Below are 15358 nucleotides of genomic sequence, written 5' to 3'. Positions count from 1 at the left end.
TCTACCTCTGGTTGCACACAACCGTATCAGGATGGCTCGCTCATACCAGCATTATGTTGCCAACAACTCAGTGTGCACCCCAGTTTGCATTTATTTTCTATATTTTCCATGCTGACACAATTTCTGGATTTATTCTTAAAGACGTCTAGTCTCAGAATCTCACTAAATTGCCTGATCTGTGGAAGATTACATTTGGTTTGTTTAAGCTACAGTCTGAAGTTGATTGAGAGAGTGGTATAGAGACTTTTCATGTTGAGCTTTGTGGTAGTAGTCCCCTAGGAACTTTGTACCACTGTCATGTGGTGAAAAGTTCAGCTGCCTAATTTGGATCTGACCTCTTGTACCTCTCAGGTTAATATTCTGCTTTGGAGCCTTTGCTATTAATAACACTTTTCATCTTCAGTGTGCATTACAAACATTTATTACTTAGTTTTTACAGCATTCTCTGAGCTAATTTAGCTCCAGCTTCAGCTGCCAAGGAACTGCAGCCCTCATTCTGCAACAAAGTAGGATGTGCAAGTTTGAAAAGTAGTCAGGATGCAATAAAAGGTGATGGCTTTGAAATACTGTCACTTATAATCAGGCGAGAGAATAGAGCAGTGCTTGACTGAACTTCTTGAAAATCCAGGAAAGCTCAATTTTTGTAGGAAGCCTTTTTCATGGGAAACAGATGCTGTTCTATTTAAATACTTCTGGTCATAAAATGAGAGAGTTAATGCCAGGATCCTGTCTAAAATCAAGCAACATATTCTACCACTTGCTGCTAAATTTCTTTACATCTTCAACAAACTGCAAAATTCTTCACTTAAAACCCCAGGGGTTTGTGTGGTGTTTGTGTTTTCGTTGGTTGGGTTTTGTTTTGTTTTAGGTGTTGCTGCATTTTATCATGTAAAGGTTATGTTTTGTTTGAAATGTTTTTAGTACAGGTGACAGGTTTTATGCTTGTATCATAGTTTGCATATATTTTATTTCTAAAATTCTGGAAAAATTATTTGAAGTCAAGTGCAGAATCTGCAGAATATGATAAAATCATACACAATTTTGTGAAACTGAGATAGTTAAACTTCATACTGATTTTATACCTGTGTGCTATGAAATCCTTGTCTGATGAAAAAATTGGTGTAGCTCTGAAAATTTTAGTGGCATGTAGCTCATTTATTAACTGAAAATCTTGTCCTACCCTTTTTAACGCTGACCTGGCAGTACTAAGCTCTATGTGGAGGAGATTCAGGCTGATCTGTGACAAACATCCTCTGTAAACAGTCAAAGTTTCCTTCCCTTTCTGATCTAGTTTTAGCTTTTAAGGATTTCCTCTGGTTTTTGGTTCCCCACACACACCCCCCACCCCCATTCTGTGAACCCTTCTGTTCTTCTATATGTATCTTTTTTAGAGGTAAATACTGCTGGAGTTAATTCTTAAATGCATTTCTGGTTGACAGAAGCAAAAGGTTTGCATGACCACAGATTGTCAGAACTTAATCTGCAGAAACTATTACACCTCAGGAGATCCTATCCTTGTAATTCTACACCTATTTTAGCAAGTGCAGCTGAAATATAATTGAACTGTATCTGAGGGTGACTGAGCATGCATAGATGCCAGAAGGGGATTTGCTGATGGGACAAAGACAGCTTACTGCAAAGACAGCAATATCTCAGCTCTGAGAGCTTGTTGTGACTTGTGCCAACTGGCTACTTAGGACAGCAGCATCTCTTGTCTACCCAACAAAATGACACTGCAGAACAGTACCAAAAAAAGAAGAAAACAACCCCCCCCCCCCCAAAACCTTTTCCACTTGAGACAAAATGCAGACATGAAAGTATCTTGTCCCAACAATTTTCTTCATAGCAAAGGCACAGATGTGTGCCAACAGGGTCAGCAGCCATCAGATATCTCTGCTCATGTATGTTATTTTCCACCTTTGTTCACATACTTGCCCATTGCCCAGCAGGACAGAAAATGGGCTGTAAACCCAGAGAGCAGAAATCAAGATAATGGACTAATAGCCCTTGAAGACCACAAGTGTCTTCATCTACCTGGTCCCTTTCATTCCTTCGAATGTCATCTCTTGCTGCTACCTGAAGAAAGTGCACATGAGTTTACCAGTGCATCTTTATAAATAATGCAGAAGACCTCTCTAGCAGTACACACTCCATTTAATTCAGGTGACTGCACTGCTTTGACACTCAAGTGCACAGGATCAAGTTCCTAAAACAAAATGAGGCACTGCTCATCACTGGATACTGATACTGCTGCAAGTATTCCAAGGGGAATTTTCAACCAGCAAATTATGTCAATGCTGAAGGGAGGGAATGGTCAGTACATTGACAGTCTGTCCAAAAGAGCACCAACCTGAAGGGTGAGCTCCTCAAACTGTCAAGGCAGAGTCTGTTGAGAACATCCTGATGTGAAGAGCAGTGTAGTATTGCACTTACAAGAGTCACAATCTCTAGCCAAGATGTGAATTTAGGCAATCCATATTTACTAATCATCTGCACTTTAGTCTTTCCCAAAGACTATTTTGAAGTGCTGTTGCTCAACAGTCTGATATATCCAAAGGGCTGAATGGTTGCAAAGGTTCCCCTAAATTAGGCTGAGAAACTGAACTCTTGTCTTAGTGCTGAAGTGTGATTTTTTTTTTTTTACTTTTTTCTCTCTTTTTTTGCTACCCATCCTTCATACTTGAGTGTCAAAAGCAAAAACAAACTACTATCCATGAGGATAACTTTCCAATGACCAACTAAATGGAAGCATAAGGAGTGGGAGCTTGGAATAACTCAGATTTGTTATGTTTTCAGTATAAGCAGACAAGGTTTCCATGTAAATGAATTGAACTTTAATGATTGGCTTATCCTTGCTAATCTTTAGTATTTTTTCTTACCTTTTGGCATTGGTTTGACCCTTTGTTCTGCACATGGCTTCTGCTGTTGTGTGCTAGATGAGGGTCATTGGGACTTGGCACTAAATCCAGAAGTGTCACATCTTCCTGAAGATAGAGGAAGCAAGAGCCACTATGATGTGCAGACAGCAGACTTGATATTATATTAAACTTTAGAAAAACTCAAATGTGAGTCAGATTCCCTGAGTCTGTGATGAGTGAGAGGAAGGGTGAAGCTTCACACCCAAGGGTGGTGGAGTGGCTTTTTCTCTTCTCATAAGAATTTCACTATAAGGTAGAACAAAAGTATAGGACGCTCAAAGTGCTTTAATTCAGGACACTCAAGGTGCTTTAATTCTGGGCAGTTCTGCCTGCCATTTTGCTTTACCCGTGTCAGTTTCATGAGGAAAGAATTTCAAATTGGGTAGGCTGGTACCATGATAAGTTTCAAGTAGTATGATACTGCTGAAGTGGTTCTGCCTGCATGTTTTGGGCTTTGGAATTATTCTGAAATAGGCTACTTCTGTTTGTATTTGAACCAGCAGTCTTCCAGATGCATGTTCACGTAGCCAGCTCATGATAACTCTTCTGCTATTAGTAATTGTAATTTGATTGGAACGGCCTGTCCTACATTTTTCCTGTGACTTGCATGTCCATTGAATTTGAGGTCACTTGCTTACTTGCTCTTTGGTCACAGCTCATACTTTGAATTTCTGCTTTGCTCCATGCATTTTAATAGCATAATGTTATTCTTTGTGTGCTCACACCTGTGTTTGCCATTAGAATAGTGGTATGTGGCTGGATATGACCAGGGTGTTTGGTTTCCAGCCATCTGTCTATTGATTTCTTTTTTAAATGTATTTTAGTCTGAGTTGTTTCGAAACACCTGAAATCTGCGTATTGTCTAAGACATAATGTCCCTAGCATAGTCAAAATCCAATCTTAACAGGAAGCCCTTGCTTTCTGCCTCTTTAGAAGCACTTCACTTTCTGTGAGCTGGATTTGACCTTTAGAGCCTTCCATAGCCTGTGCCAGCCCTCAATGTTTTGTATACCGCTCCTGAAAATACATTTTTTCTTCCTATAATAAAGTATTGTGTCTGGTCTGGAATGCAGTCTATCATCTTCTTGTCTGACCAGCCAAGTCAGAGCCTGCAAAATTTACAGTTTGTCCTTAGTTTGTGAAAATAATCGGAATTTTCAGCCAGTTGTAACTGCCATGCTATTTGGACCTCTGCTTGGAATTTGTATTGTAAAGCAGTATTGTAAAGCACTTAGGATGTTTACTTAATGCTTGGTTGCTTAATTTTTTTTTCACTGTTGGAAGCCTTTTTCATTGGTAAGCTGTGTTTCACAATTGTCTGTGCTGATAACAATTTAGCTTGCAGCAGGGGAAGACATGAGAATATCTCTTCTGTGGTGTTACATGGAACTTTGAGAGGCAGTAAAGTGCATCCCTTCAAATGCTGAATAGGCTGGCAGGACTGCCTGTGATCAGCTTGTGCCCTTTGCTCTTCTGTATGTCTTTGGTTTCTCCTGTGTGCCATACAGGAGGGGATTTGAGACTGAAAAGCTCTCCCCAAAGAGGGGTATGAGTCTTGTTTGCTGAAGACTTTTCATTCATGTTGGAGGTGAGATAGATGTCAGGTGGCTTAAATAGGCTCTTCATCATTGAAGCCAGCATAACCTTCACTGAATCCTGAATGAGGACTGTTCTCTTACATGTGCACCAGTACATGCCAGGTCTGCTCTCTGCCAGAGTGACTGTGTGCTGGCCACTATTTTTAAAGCTTTTCTGAGCAAAAAAGGAGACTTGTAGAGGAATGGAGGTGGTGCTGGTGTCTGCAGTCACAATATGAGAGGGTAGGCCTGAGCCTATTTCCCTTTTTCCCTGGGGGGAGATCCTTGCTGTTGGAGCTGGATGGCAGCCAGCCTTTTCTCTACTTACAGCAGCATTTGGAACGGCATATGTATGAATGCAAAGAGCTCCAGCTGAGTAGGTGCTCACTGGGTTATTATGTAATGGCTGCAGAGGCAGCTCTGTTGCACATCTGATGGACACAAAGCAGAGCTCTGTAGCTACTGTAAAACTACAGTATTGCCAAGGCATGGCTGCGGTAGGAACAGCACTTGGACTGAGTCAATCAGGCTTGTATTTGTGCTCTAGTTGATCCTGCACAGCAGGCCTGCTGAAGCGCTTGATGTCTTGTCAGAAGATCAGGGTACATCTGTCCAACTTGTTCAGAGGACAGTATCAACAGGGATACAGGCAGCTATCCCTGAGAGCTATTCCCACCTCTTACGGTTTTGAGGCTGGGTGGCTTTAAAAACCATAAAGTACAGACCTCTAGAGGCTAGAGAGGACCAGGAGGGGGACCAGAAAAGTGGAATTCATTCCCCTAAGTCCTGCATTCCTGTAACACTGGCTGCACTGCTAGTTTCTGCCCTTTCCCCCTCCCTCTCTGCTCCTGGGAGGACATGCAGGCTGTTACCTGCTTGCAGGGGAGTGAGGGCTGGTTTGGCCTTGGCAATGCTGCCAACTGGGGCCTAGAGCTGCCAAGCCGAATTTTTGCTGTGTCACATGGGTTCAGTAATGGGGAATGCAGAGAGGCACAGCAATGGTGGGAGGGGGGCACTTGAGGTCTGGAGTTTTGGCCTGTATGGGGAGGATTTGAAGAGGTTGTTGGTTTAAAGAGGTGGTTGTGAGCCCAGGTCAAAGGACTGGGCTGAGGCTGAATGTGAATTTGAGTATTTTTTGGTTTCTGTATATAATTGTGAACAGCACATTTTACTTCCAATTCTTTCCAACACGGTATGAGAGTGTCTTTATTTTACTTTCCTTTGGGGGGTAAAATACTATTTCTGTCTGCTCTTAAAACTAAGATGACACCACCACACAGAGGGAAGAGTGCTGCACAGAAAAAGCAAAACATAGTAATTGTTACAAGCGAACAAACAGCCAGCACCAAAAACCCCAAACACAAGCAAACAAAAAAAACCCCAAAAACCCAACAAAACCAACCAACCAAAGAAAAAACAACCAAAAAACCAAACCAACCAACCAAAGAACAAAAAAACCCCTAAAACTCAACAATATCAACAAAACCAAAACAAAACAAAAAGCAAACAATCAAACAAAAACATCAACAAAAAACTTTAAAATTCTTACTTGATTGTGCTTTCTGGACACATACAAAGTTAGGGCTATCATGAGGACGAATGAAAGTTTGCTGCCTTGAAAAGTACTTGCCTTGCCCAGTACTGGCCCATCTGAAAGGTTTGCTTTTCACATTGTAGATCAGGGTTATTTGCTTTACCTAAAGTTAGGATATGGCTGTTTACTATGGGTGATCATTAGTTCACAAGTCCTTCAGTCTTTGGTTCCCCTGTTGAACTTGCTTGCAATCCCATTTTTATAGGAAGTAGCTTCAGATACATTTTGTGTGTAAGTCACAGTGCTGGGTAATGAGACTGAAAATCAGATGAGGTATGCATGTGAACTCATCATGTATTCCCGAGGAATATTTCTAAGATGCTTCATTGAAAAATTAACACAAAATTCCAGCATTTGAGGTAATTCTGCAGCAAGACTTACTTTGCTGGCCCTGGTCTTCTTACCTTGTGAGGATTTGCTGAAAGCTAAGGCAGGTTTCTAGCCAGAGTCCTTGTAATGGTCACATGTACAACCAGTATATGCTTTCAGCTGCTGAAGCTCCAGCTCATCCTCTCAGGTTCAGCCCCTTCATGTGCTTGTGTCTTGCAAAGACTCCTGTTGCTGGGAGTATTACTGTGAACAAGCAATACCCTAGGTGAAGCAGGCCTTTGTCACTAGGGAGCCTTGTTTGCCAGTTGTGCCTGGGCACTGCAATGTGGTGTTGGACCAGCTATGCAATCAGGCTGATGTGGGTGTCTGAGTTACTGACTTTGCATATGAATGCTACAGAGGTGCTTTGCTGTAAAAGTCTGGTTACCTGAATGGGGAACTGGGAGCTGTGAATCTGAACTCTTTGTGCAGGGAGAGAAAAATGCCACTCTTCCTTGCTCTGCTTACTCTGTTGACTGTTCAATTGTGGCAGAGATAGTTGCTTCTATCTGTACTGTACTGGGAGCCCACTTGTCTGTCTTATCTCCTTTGTGCCCCATCCTGTCTCACTATTTCATCTTGCTGTGATGCTTTAATGTAAAATTATTGGGTGCATTTATAAGTAACACGGGCTTATCCAAAGTCTAATAAATCCTCCAACCTCAATGCGTGTACAGAAAAGTAACAGAAAAGTACAGTTGTATACTGTACTTTTGTACAGGAAAGTACAGTTGTTTTCTGCCTTGCATGTGCCATCAGTAGGGAGTAAAATCCCCTGAAAATATAGTTGTGTTTGTAGCTGGGACTCACTGGCCTGCTTTCCTGAATTAAGTTACCCTATGAATCTCCTTCTCCTCCTTCAGCCCAGTTCCCTGTAGCAATTTACAGCATGTGAGGCTGGGAAGTGAACCACAGATCCAGCTGTCATGTTGTTTTAACTGAGCTGCTTCTTAATTCTAAACTGGCTGAAAATCTGTTTTATTGTAGATTAGAGGCACAAACCATTTAGGCAAAAGCCCCACAAATTGAAGTCGTATCTGGTGAGCTTTGTCCTCTACAGTGGATTGAGATATGTTGAAATACCACATGCATGCCTTCTATTTTTAGAAGGCAGCATGCAGGATATGAAAACTGTAGCCACAATTTCCATGGGGTTTTGTTTTTCAGTGCTATTGTTTAATTTTAAAAGACACTGCACCATTAAGTTTCTGGAGGAAGGTGTGAGCACTCTGTGCTTCCAAGTGAAGCCAGAAAAAATGGGGAAGAGGCTTAAGGAGAATAGTCTTGCTGTAACCTGCCCCCACAGGCTTCTTGTTCAGCTTGCCTGTGGATCTTCCCAGTGTTGCTGGAAGTGATCATTGCTTACTGTGTAACCTGTTAACGGTCATTCTTGTAAATGCAAATTAAATCCGGCTGCATGCTGTGGTTTCTCCTATTCCTTCCTGAATTGAACCATCTTTTGTATTTGTGAAAGTTACTGGGGGTATATTTCTAGAAGGAAGACACTAAAAATCTCCACAGATCCTTCCTTAACTGCACTTCTGTTCTGATCTGTGTGGAATCAGAGTCTCCACATAGCGCTGACTGCCGGCATTGAGGGCTATTTATTTGCATGGTTTATAAGCAAAGCCTCTGTTTGCATTCTCTGCTATTTTGTTCTTGTTCCCTTAGGATCAGGGCTGAAACTGTAAAAGCACCTCAGTATTTCTTATTATCCCCCCACTGAATCAGTGAGATGATTTCACATCAGATCTGACTGTGGTTCCTCATCTGAGCGTGGTTCCTCAGTCTGACATCAAGTTCATCTCTGCATTTGTGCCTGGGGCTTTTCAACCGCAGACTGTAGCCTCTGGTGACAGTGATGAGGCGAGACTGCAGGACTATGGCTCCATTGGTTTTCTGTTGAAGAAGAAAGGGAGAGGCTGTATGCCCATGTCAGTGAAAGTATGTGGAAAGATTTCTCTCAAATATGCTATCCTGATGCTGCAGCTTGTATCAGTGTGTGCCAGCCAGCTTACAATGGCTGACCATACTGGTGTGCTGGGCCAGTCTCAAGCGTGAGTGAAGATGCATGAGTTAAATTATGATTGAGCTGACATACTTTGCTTCAGTTTTTTTGAGTAACTTCATGGTGTCTGTTTTTTGGTGGGTTTTTTCTGTTTGTTTGTTGTGGTGTTTTTTTTTTTTTTTTTTTTTTGTGGCAGGGAAATACTGCAGTAATAGGCCTCTAGTTGTAAAGTATGTTCTTCTATTCAAAGTTTGCATTAGGTAAGGGTGGTATTAGCCCTCAAAAGATTTGCCTGGGTTTTTTTGTTTTGTCTTTGCAGAGGAGTTGTTTTAAGTTGATGGCCTTGGGCCCTAATGGACAAGCAGTCTTGGAACAGGATGGCTGTTTCCAAGAGGAAACCTCTGTTAACTCTTACCATCCTGAAGTACCCAGGGCAGGAATTGAGACTCATTGTGGTGTTCGGTGCTTTTCTATGGTGTCATATGCAAGTCATTATGCTTGGCCTTCATGATTGAAGGGGGATTGTGTAAGACACTGAGCCGCAAGTGCTGGAATTAGGACCAGATGGGCTGAGAGAGAAAATGCACAGTAAGAAAGCCTGTGTATTTGCTTAGGGCACTGCAGCGAGACTGTGGTGTTTGAATTCAGTCCTTTGTCTTGGCAGAGCTTCCATGTGTAGTCTTGGGCACAAAGGGTTATGATCAGTGAACACAGGATCATGACCAGCTGGCTGGAAGCCAAGCATTGTCCCACATGCCATTTTGATAACTTTACGTTCTGTTCCCTTCATGTTTTCCTCCACATGATGATGAAAAACTGCTTCACATGTTTGTAGAAATTGTCTTAGAACACACTATCAATTTTCACCAAATTCTAGGGCTGACCAAGTCTGAAAATGCTTGACATGACAAAAAGGCAGGGGACAAATGCCCTGTTAATCCTGGGCTGGTTAATTACAGCTGTGTTACTCCCCATTATGATTACAGACAGGCTGGCAGAAATCCCAGTGTAGTTCAGTTTGCTTTCCTGTAATTAGCTGTAGAGTATGTCCTCAACTAAAAAGTCCTGTTTCTATATGGCAAAAAACAAACAAACAACAAACCAAACCCCCAAACAAAAAAGCTTAGGGAAACTCAAAGGTGCACAACAGTGAGAAAACAGAAAAGTTAAAAAAAAAAAATTGCTTGGTTATGTGTATTTTTCTTTTCTTTTGTTTTGTTTTTCACAAAAAAAGTATGTGGGGGGAAATACTGAATTAAAATATTGAAAAATATTTTAAATGGGGACACGTTAAATGAAAAGCTTGCAAACATTTGATCTCTGCATGTCATCATGCCTTCAGCCAGCCACCCCTCTCTGAATATCAGAATTTCATGATCTCACCAAAAAATAAATAAGCTGCAGACATGTTTAGGGAGTTTAGTGCATTTAGGAAGTAACCAAGGAATTGGAGGGGGGGGAATTTTTCCTCCCATTGCGGTAAAGCAGAGTACTTCAGCTTATACTTGAAAGAATAGGACGTTTTTATGTTATTGCAGGAGTTGGCTTTTTTCCCAGTCTTTCCCCACACTGGAAGAGGGGATGGTGTTTGATTTTGGTGATTGGGTGAAGTGGGACATTTGCATGGTGTGGTCAAAACCAGTATATTACTGAGTGGTCCTGCTGGAGGGGAGCGAGGGAGAAACTTTTGTACTAAAATAACCTCTGTGTCGCCTCAGCAGAGGGGGGTGATTTACTTTTTTTCGTGGAACAAAAAGGCAACAGGGAATTTGTAACTGGATATGTAGATGAGGGAGCAATGACCGTCAGTAACCTCTACATACTTCGTTCTGCCAGAGCAGAGCGCGTGGCTTCCTCCTCTTGTCGGCTGCTCTGCCAAGTTCTGGCCAGGGAAGCAAAAGCAGCACCCAGGCTGCCAGCCTCCCTGTTGCGGCCAGTGACATGCAGAGTGCCCTGCATGCTTTTTCCTGAGGCCTGGGTTTTCTTGAGGGTATCACCCGCTGACCTAAGCAAAAAAAAAAAAAATCCCAAACAAAACAAAACAAAACAAACCCAAAAACAAACACCCCACAAAACCAAAAAACCCAACACCACCAAAAACAAACCACCACACAAAAGGAGGGAAAAATATTTTGTTACAGCTGTACCCTATGGGAGGGGGAAGGTACAAACTCTTGCATTAGTTTCCCTTTAGAGCTTGTTTCCTGCTGTTTGCCATGGATTGTGGCATCCTATCTTCCTACAGTAGAAAAAGGAGTGTGGCACCTTGTTGATTGACTTGGTTTAGCCTGTAAATTGTCCCTTTGGTAATGCCCATGAAACTTGCGCTCTTAAGTCCTCCTGTCATAGATACTTTCCTCATCACTGCTTGTTCAAGCATACTAAAGATAGAAGTCTGAGCTTCAGTTGCTTAAACTTCAGGTTTGTGAACTTTATTAGTGTGCATGGATTATAATTTCCAGATGGTTCCCCTCTGCTCTGACAGAGATACAAATTTGCTTTAAAGCCAAGACTTGAGACACCAATGGCTTCAGAAGGTGAAGCTTTTGGGAAAGAAAACGGAATAAAATTTTTGCAAAAATTTTGCCAAGCAGTAAAAATTTCTTCCTAAATCTGTGCAATTCTGTATTGTGTCTGTGTGTCTGCTTGTGTTGGACTTTGAAATTTATGTTAGAGAACATCTACTGTTAAGACAATTCAGTACAGGCTAGTAAATCCCTGAATAGTTTACACACTATCTCAATTCCATGTTCAGTAACAACACAAGGATTAAGTGAAGCTGAGTCTTTGTGGAATGCTAATGCTGGAGTAAATTTCACTCCAGAGGAGCAGCTTGACGTGCCTTGATTTTCTTCTGTTCTTCAGCATATTGAACTGAAGTAATGATGTTCCAAGGGAGTTGTTTTCAAAGGTGTGGGGGGTTTTGTCTTTTTTTATTAAATAAAGATATCATGGATTGACATCTCTGAAAGCTGCCAAATTTCAGAGCACTTTGCCAGCAGCTCCTCTTTCCCTTTATGATATCTTTTGTGTAATTCTCACTCCCTCATTTGTCAGCTTTGTTTTTCATGTTCAGGGCTCTCACGTGAGCTTCCTTTTGGCTTTGCCCTGACCAGAAAATTGTTTTGTCACTTTGCAGATTTGAAACTTAGGAATTTCCTGGTTGACAATGAGACCTTCTCAGACTTCCTCCATCATAATTTGTCTATGCCGTCATTTGCAGCAGAGCAGCTACTGGATGCACGTGTCAACCTCCGGCAGGTAAAGAGCACTTTCAGACACCAACATAATGCTTAGCTTTGGTTTGTTTAACCATAGTGCCAAGATCCACAGTGCGGGTTCCTTCTGTGCTAAATGTTGTAGAAATACAGTGGAAAATGTAATCCCTGCTCCTCTCTTCCAGCTGAGACCCATATGCAAATGTTTAGATCTGCATAAGAAAATAGCCTAGTACCCTTCAGGCTGAACTGAATTTCTTCTTTCCTGTCTGCTTTTGTTGTTGTTGTTGTTTGGGCTTTTTTACCCAAATAAAGCATTCATTTGGTTGCTAATGCTGTTCAAACCGTTTAAATTTGATTAGGAATAAAAATGGGATGATTGTGCAGTCACTCAGCATAGACTGGAGCAAGGTTTCTATGATGTGTTGCTCTGCCTTGCACTCCTGTGCAACAGATGGAGCCTTGAATGCTTTTCCTTTTGTGTTTAACTCTTCAAGAAGACAGTAAATTTCTTATGTTGTACAAGAGAGTCAGTTGATCTCAGATGAAACTTGGTAGTGTTGACACTAGGCTGAAGCCCCTGTACTGGAATGGCTATCCACCGTTGTCAGTCTCAGGACTTGCTGACTTTGATTAAATAGTCCACCAGCGTCCTTTCTAATGCAGAAGTAAGAACTGTTTGCTTCAGACTTCAAAGGAAGACCTGCAGTCTCTTAAGGCAGTGCAAAAGATAATGTGCAGAAGGAGGAGGAAATCCATTCTGCTTCCCAATTCCAGATCAGGTCTTTTCTTTGGAGTTGATTAATAGTTTCAGACTTTGTTTTCATGTAGTTACAGATGCCATTCCTCTTCTCACATGTTGTCTCATTTTTCAATGAATTCTATCAAGCCATTGGTTTTGGTGTAGTTAGATAATTAATCCTGCATTATAAGGATATATCCTACTAAAAAAGTAAAGTGGAAAAAAATCTTATCCATTTAAGGCTGCAAGTTTCGTTTTACTTGAAACTAACTTGCTTCAGATTCATGCTAGATTAAAACATAATTGTGCCATGTGGTCCTGCCAGTTTAACTAGGAGGCTTCAGCAGCAACATAGTAATTCCTCTTAAGCTCTAGTGGAAAGGCAGAAAGATTTCTGAAGAGGTAAAAAAGCTAACTCTGACCTTATGTTGTGTGAGTGTCCTATTATGTTGTTTATATATAAGCAGAACAAGAAAAGCTTGGCTTTTATCTATATAAGGGTGGTGAAGGGGTAATCAGTCAGCTCGTTACTGCTTGAATACTTTATAGCTTTGTTCTTGTTTGAGGAATTCTTGTGCTGATTCTGCCAGAACACTGGAAGCAGTGTTGTTTAGTCCTAATCGTGGTTTGTGCTCTGGGATACAGAAAGAGCTAATCTAAGCAGCAGGGCAGTAAAATGCAGAGGAGGGCAGTAAAATGCAGAGGAGGACAGTGGTCCACCAAATCTTTCTTTCAGTACTCTTGTAATACAGATAAAAACTGAGAGGCAGAGCTCTCTCTTCCTGCAGGATGACGTTTTCTGACTCACAAAATGGACCTCTTTGATTTTGCTGGAGGTCTGGGTTGGAGATTTGACCTCACTATTGAGATGCATGGTGATTGCAGTATCACACATACAGGTTTTGGAATCTGTATGTTTGAGTCACAGCTTCATTCACAAAGTTGTATAGAATGGCCCGTTCAGATTATATAAACCTCTCACAGCAAATGCAGCCTTTTCCTGAAGTTTGTTAATGTCTTGTGGTTCTTCAGCAAGTCCAGAAGTTATGATTTGCTGAAATCACAAAGGAGATGGGACTCTTGTTTGCTAGTGATACTCCATAGTGACAGTACAACAACATGCCAAGCAGGGTCATATATCCAGAGTAATTAACGCAGTGCAAAAACATAAAAATGGCCAAAGCCTTTTCTTGATGGGCATGACTAGCTCAGTCTTGAATTCTTCGGTAGTGGCAGGTGTGCTCAGAAGGGTGTGGGCTTTGGAAGGAGCCTGGATCAACAGGCAGCTATCTAGTCAAGTCTAATATGCTGCTGTTGTTGAGGTACATCCAGACAATTGTAACGTGGCTTGAATAATAGGAGCAGGTCCTATCCCTGGGAAAAGCTTCAGGGGCACAGTGAAGTTCTGGGCCAGTGTTGCAGCACAGTCTGTTGAAGGAGTAGATAGTAACACCCAGTACACTGCCGGGAACAAATCTCAGTTCCGTGTAGCAGGGAGAATCCTGGGAGGAAACAATGTGAGCACAAAACAGTCACCTGTGACTGCTTTCATGCATGAGCATGGTGTTTTGAGAGCCCTCAGGGGACTTGACTTGTGTTTTAGAATATATTTGCCTGTTGAAGACACTGTAGCTTCAGATTACTTGAAATGATTGCAGAGAATTGGCACACCATGACTAGGTGTTTTAGTTTGGGGATCAGGCAGGGCCTCTGTTCTAGGGTCACATGCTGTGGATCTCACTGCATTTGGAAAGAGTGGCTTTTCTCCAAAACAGCTTAAAATCCAAGGGATAAAGTGGACAGAAATAGGGAGGAGTGGAAGGATTGTTCACCATTTCTTATGTGAGTGAGCACTGAGGCACTGGGAGACAATGGTTTTCTGTGTGTAAACCCAGGGAAGCTGCTTTAGACTCATTCCGGGTCTCCTGAGTGTCATTCCAGTTCTGCAGGAATATCCCTTTTTCAGCATGGCTGTGTTGGTGGAAGTATCTCTGCTGGCAAAAAAAAAAAAAACACTCACTTTTTCCAAAGGCCAGCCTTTTTAATGCAAGAGTTGTCAGATTTGTTCAGCTGAGTGTACAGCATGGAAGCATCCTATTTATGGTATATGGATGCCGACTAAAATTAAAGGTTTGCACAAGTATTGCATTATAAATCTCTTCCTTCTTTCAGTTCCATCTGTTTGTTTTTGGAACATAGTGTGCTTTTTCCTCCCAGATTGTTGATGCCCTTTGGGTTTTGAAAGACAAGAAAATGTTCAGACTCAAACTGTTAACTCTTCTGGGATGTAGGTCAATCCTCTTTAGTTGTTGTTGGAAGTTGGGTAATGCACATTGGATATAACAAAAGAACAGAAGGAAATTAAGTGTAAAGCTGTATTTACCTGTGGATTTACGGTAAAATGGTTCCCTCCATCTAGCCCTTAAGCAAGTGAGAGATGCTTTCCAGTGTAAGAGTTTGGATTTTCCTTGCTTTTATCACCCTCGTGAAGTGTGCACCTGTTTGACAAGTTCTTCTTTGTTGTTCAGCAAACCTAAATCCTGAACCTGGCCATAACTAGGCCATCAAGTCTGAAAGGGACTGTTAGTAATCCAGAAGGTTTTCATGCATTTCTTTCATTTATTAGTTGCTATTTATTTAGTTGCTTGTGAATTAAGAAATGCTATTGCTTGTGAATTAAGAAATGCTATTGCTAAAGCAAGCCATTACTGTAGGTAGAATGTGCCTATTAAAGAGGACTCTAGGATCTTATCTCTTGTTTGTTGCACCCAGTAAGATAATTATTTTTACTGACAGATTATCTGATCCAAAACATTACAAACTTGGCAGTTAGTTAAGTGATACTTCAGAATTAGAGGAAAAGACGATCATAATCCAGAGCAGCATGGAAAATGTGGCTGGCAGATATTTCTAAGGAGTTTGGGACATAGGT

The 15358-nt window shown here is 41.5% G+C and overlaps 1 protein-coding gene across 1 annotated transcript in view; it reads left to right on the top strand.

The window, feature by feature from the left end:
* Positions 1 to 15358, top strand: part of ABCA1 (ATP binding cassette subfamily A member 1) — a 79372-nt gene that overhangs the window by 18131 nt on the left and 45883 nt on the right. Inside the window, exon 5 of the mRNA XM_054397778.1 lies at positions 11606 to 11727. Within this exon, the coding sequence (XP_054253753.1) occupies positions 11606 to 11727 (122 nt within the window). The remainder of the gene's footprint in view (positions 1 to 11605; positions 11728 to 15358) is intronic.

Source organism: Indicator indicator, chromosome Z (assembly GCF_027791375.1).
Source record: "Indicator indicator isolate 239-I01 chromosome Z, UM_Iind_1.1, whole genome shotgun sequence".
NCBI lineage: Eukaryota > Metazoa > Chordata > Aves > Piciformes > Indicatoridae > Indicator > Indicator indicator.
Note: the sequence above shows the minus strand (reverse complement) of the source record. Positions and strands in the feature narration are given on the sequence as shown.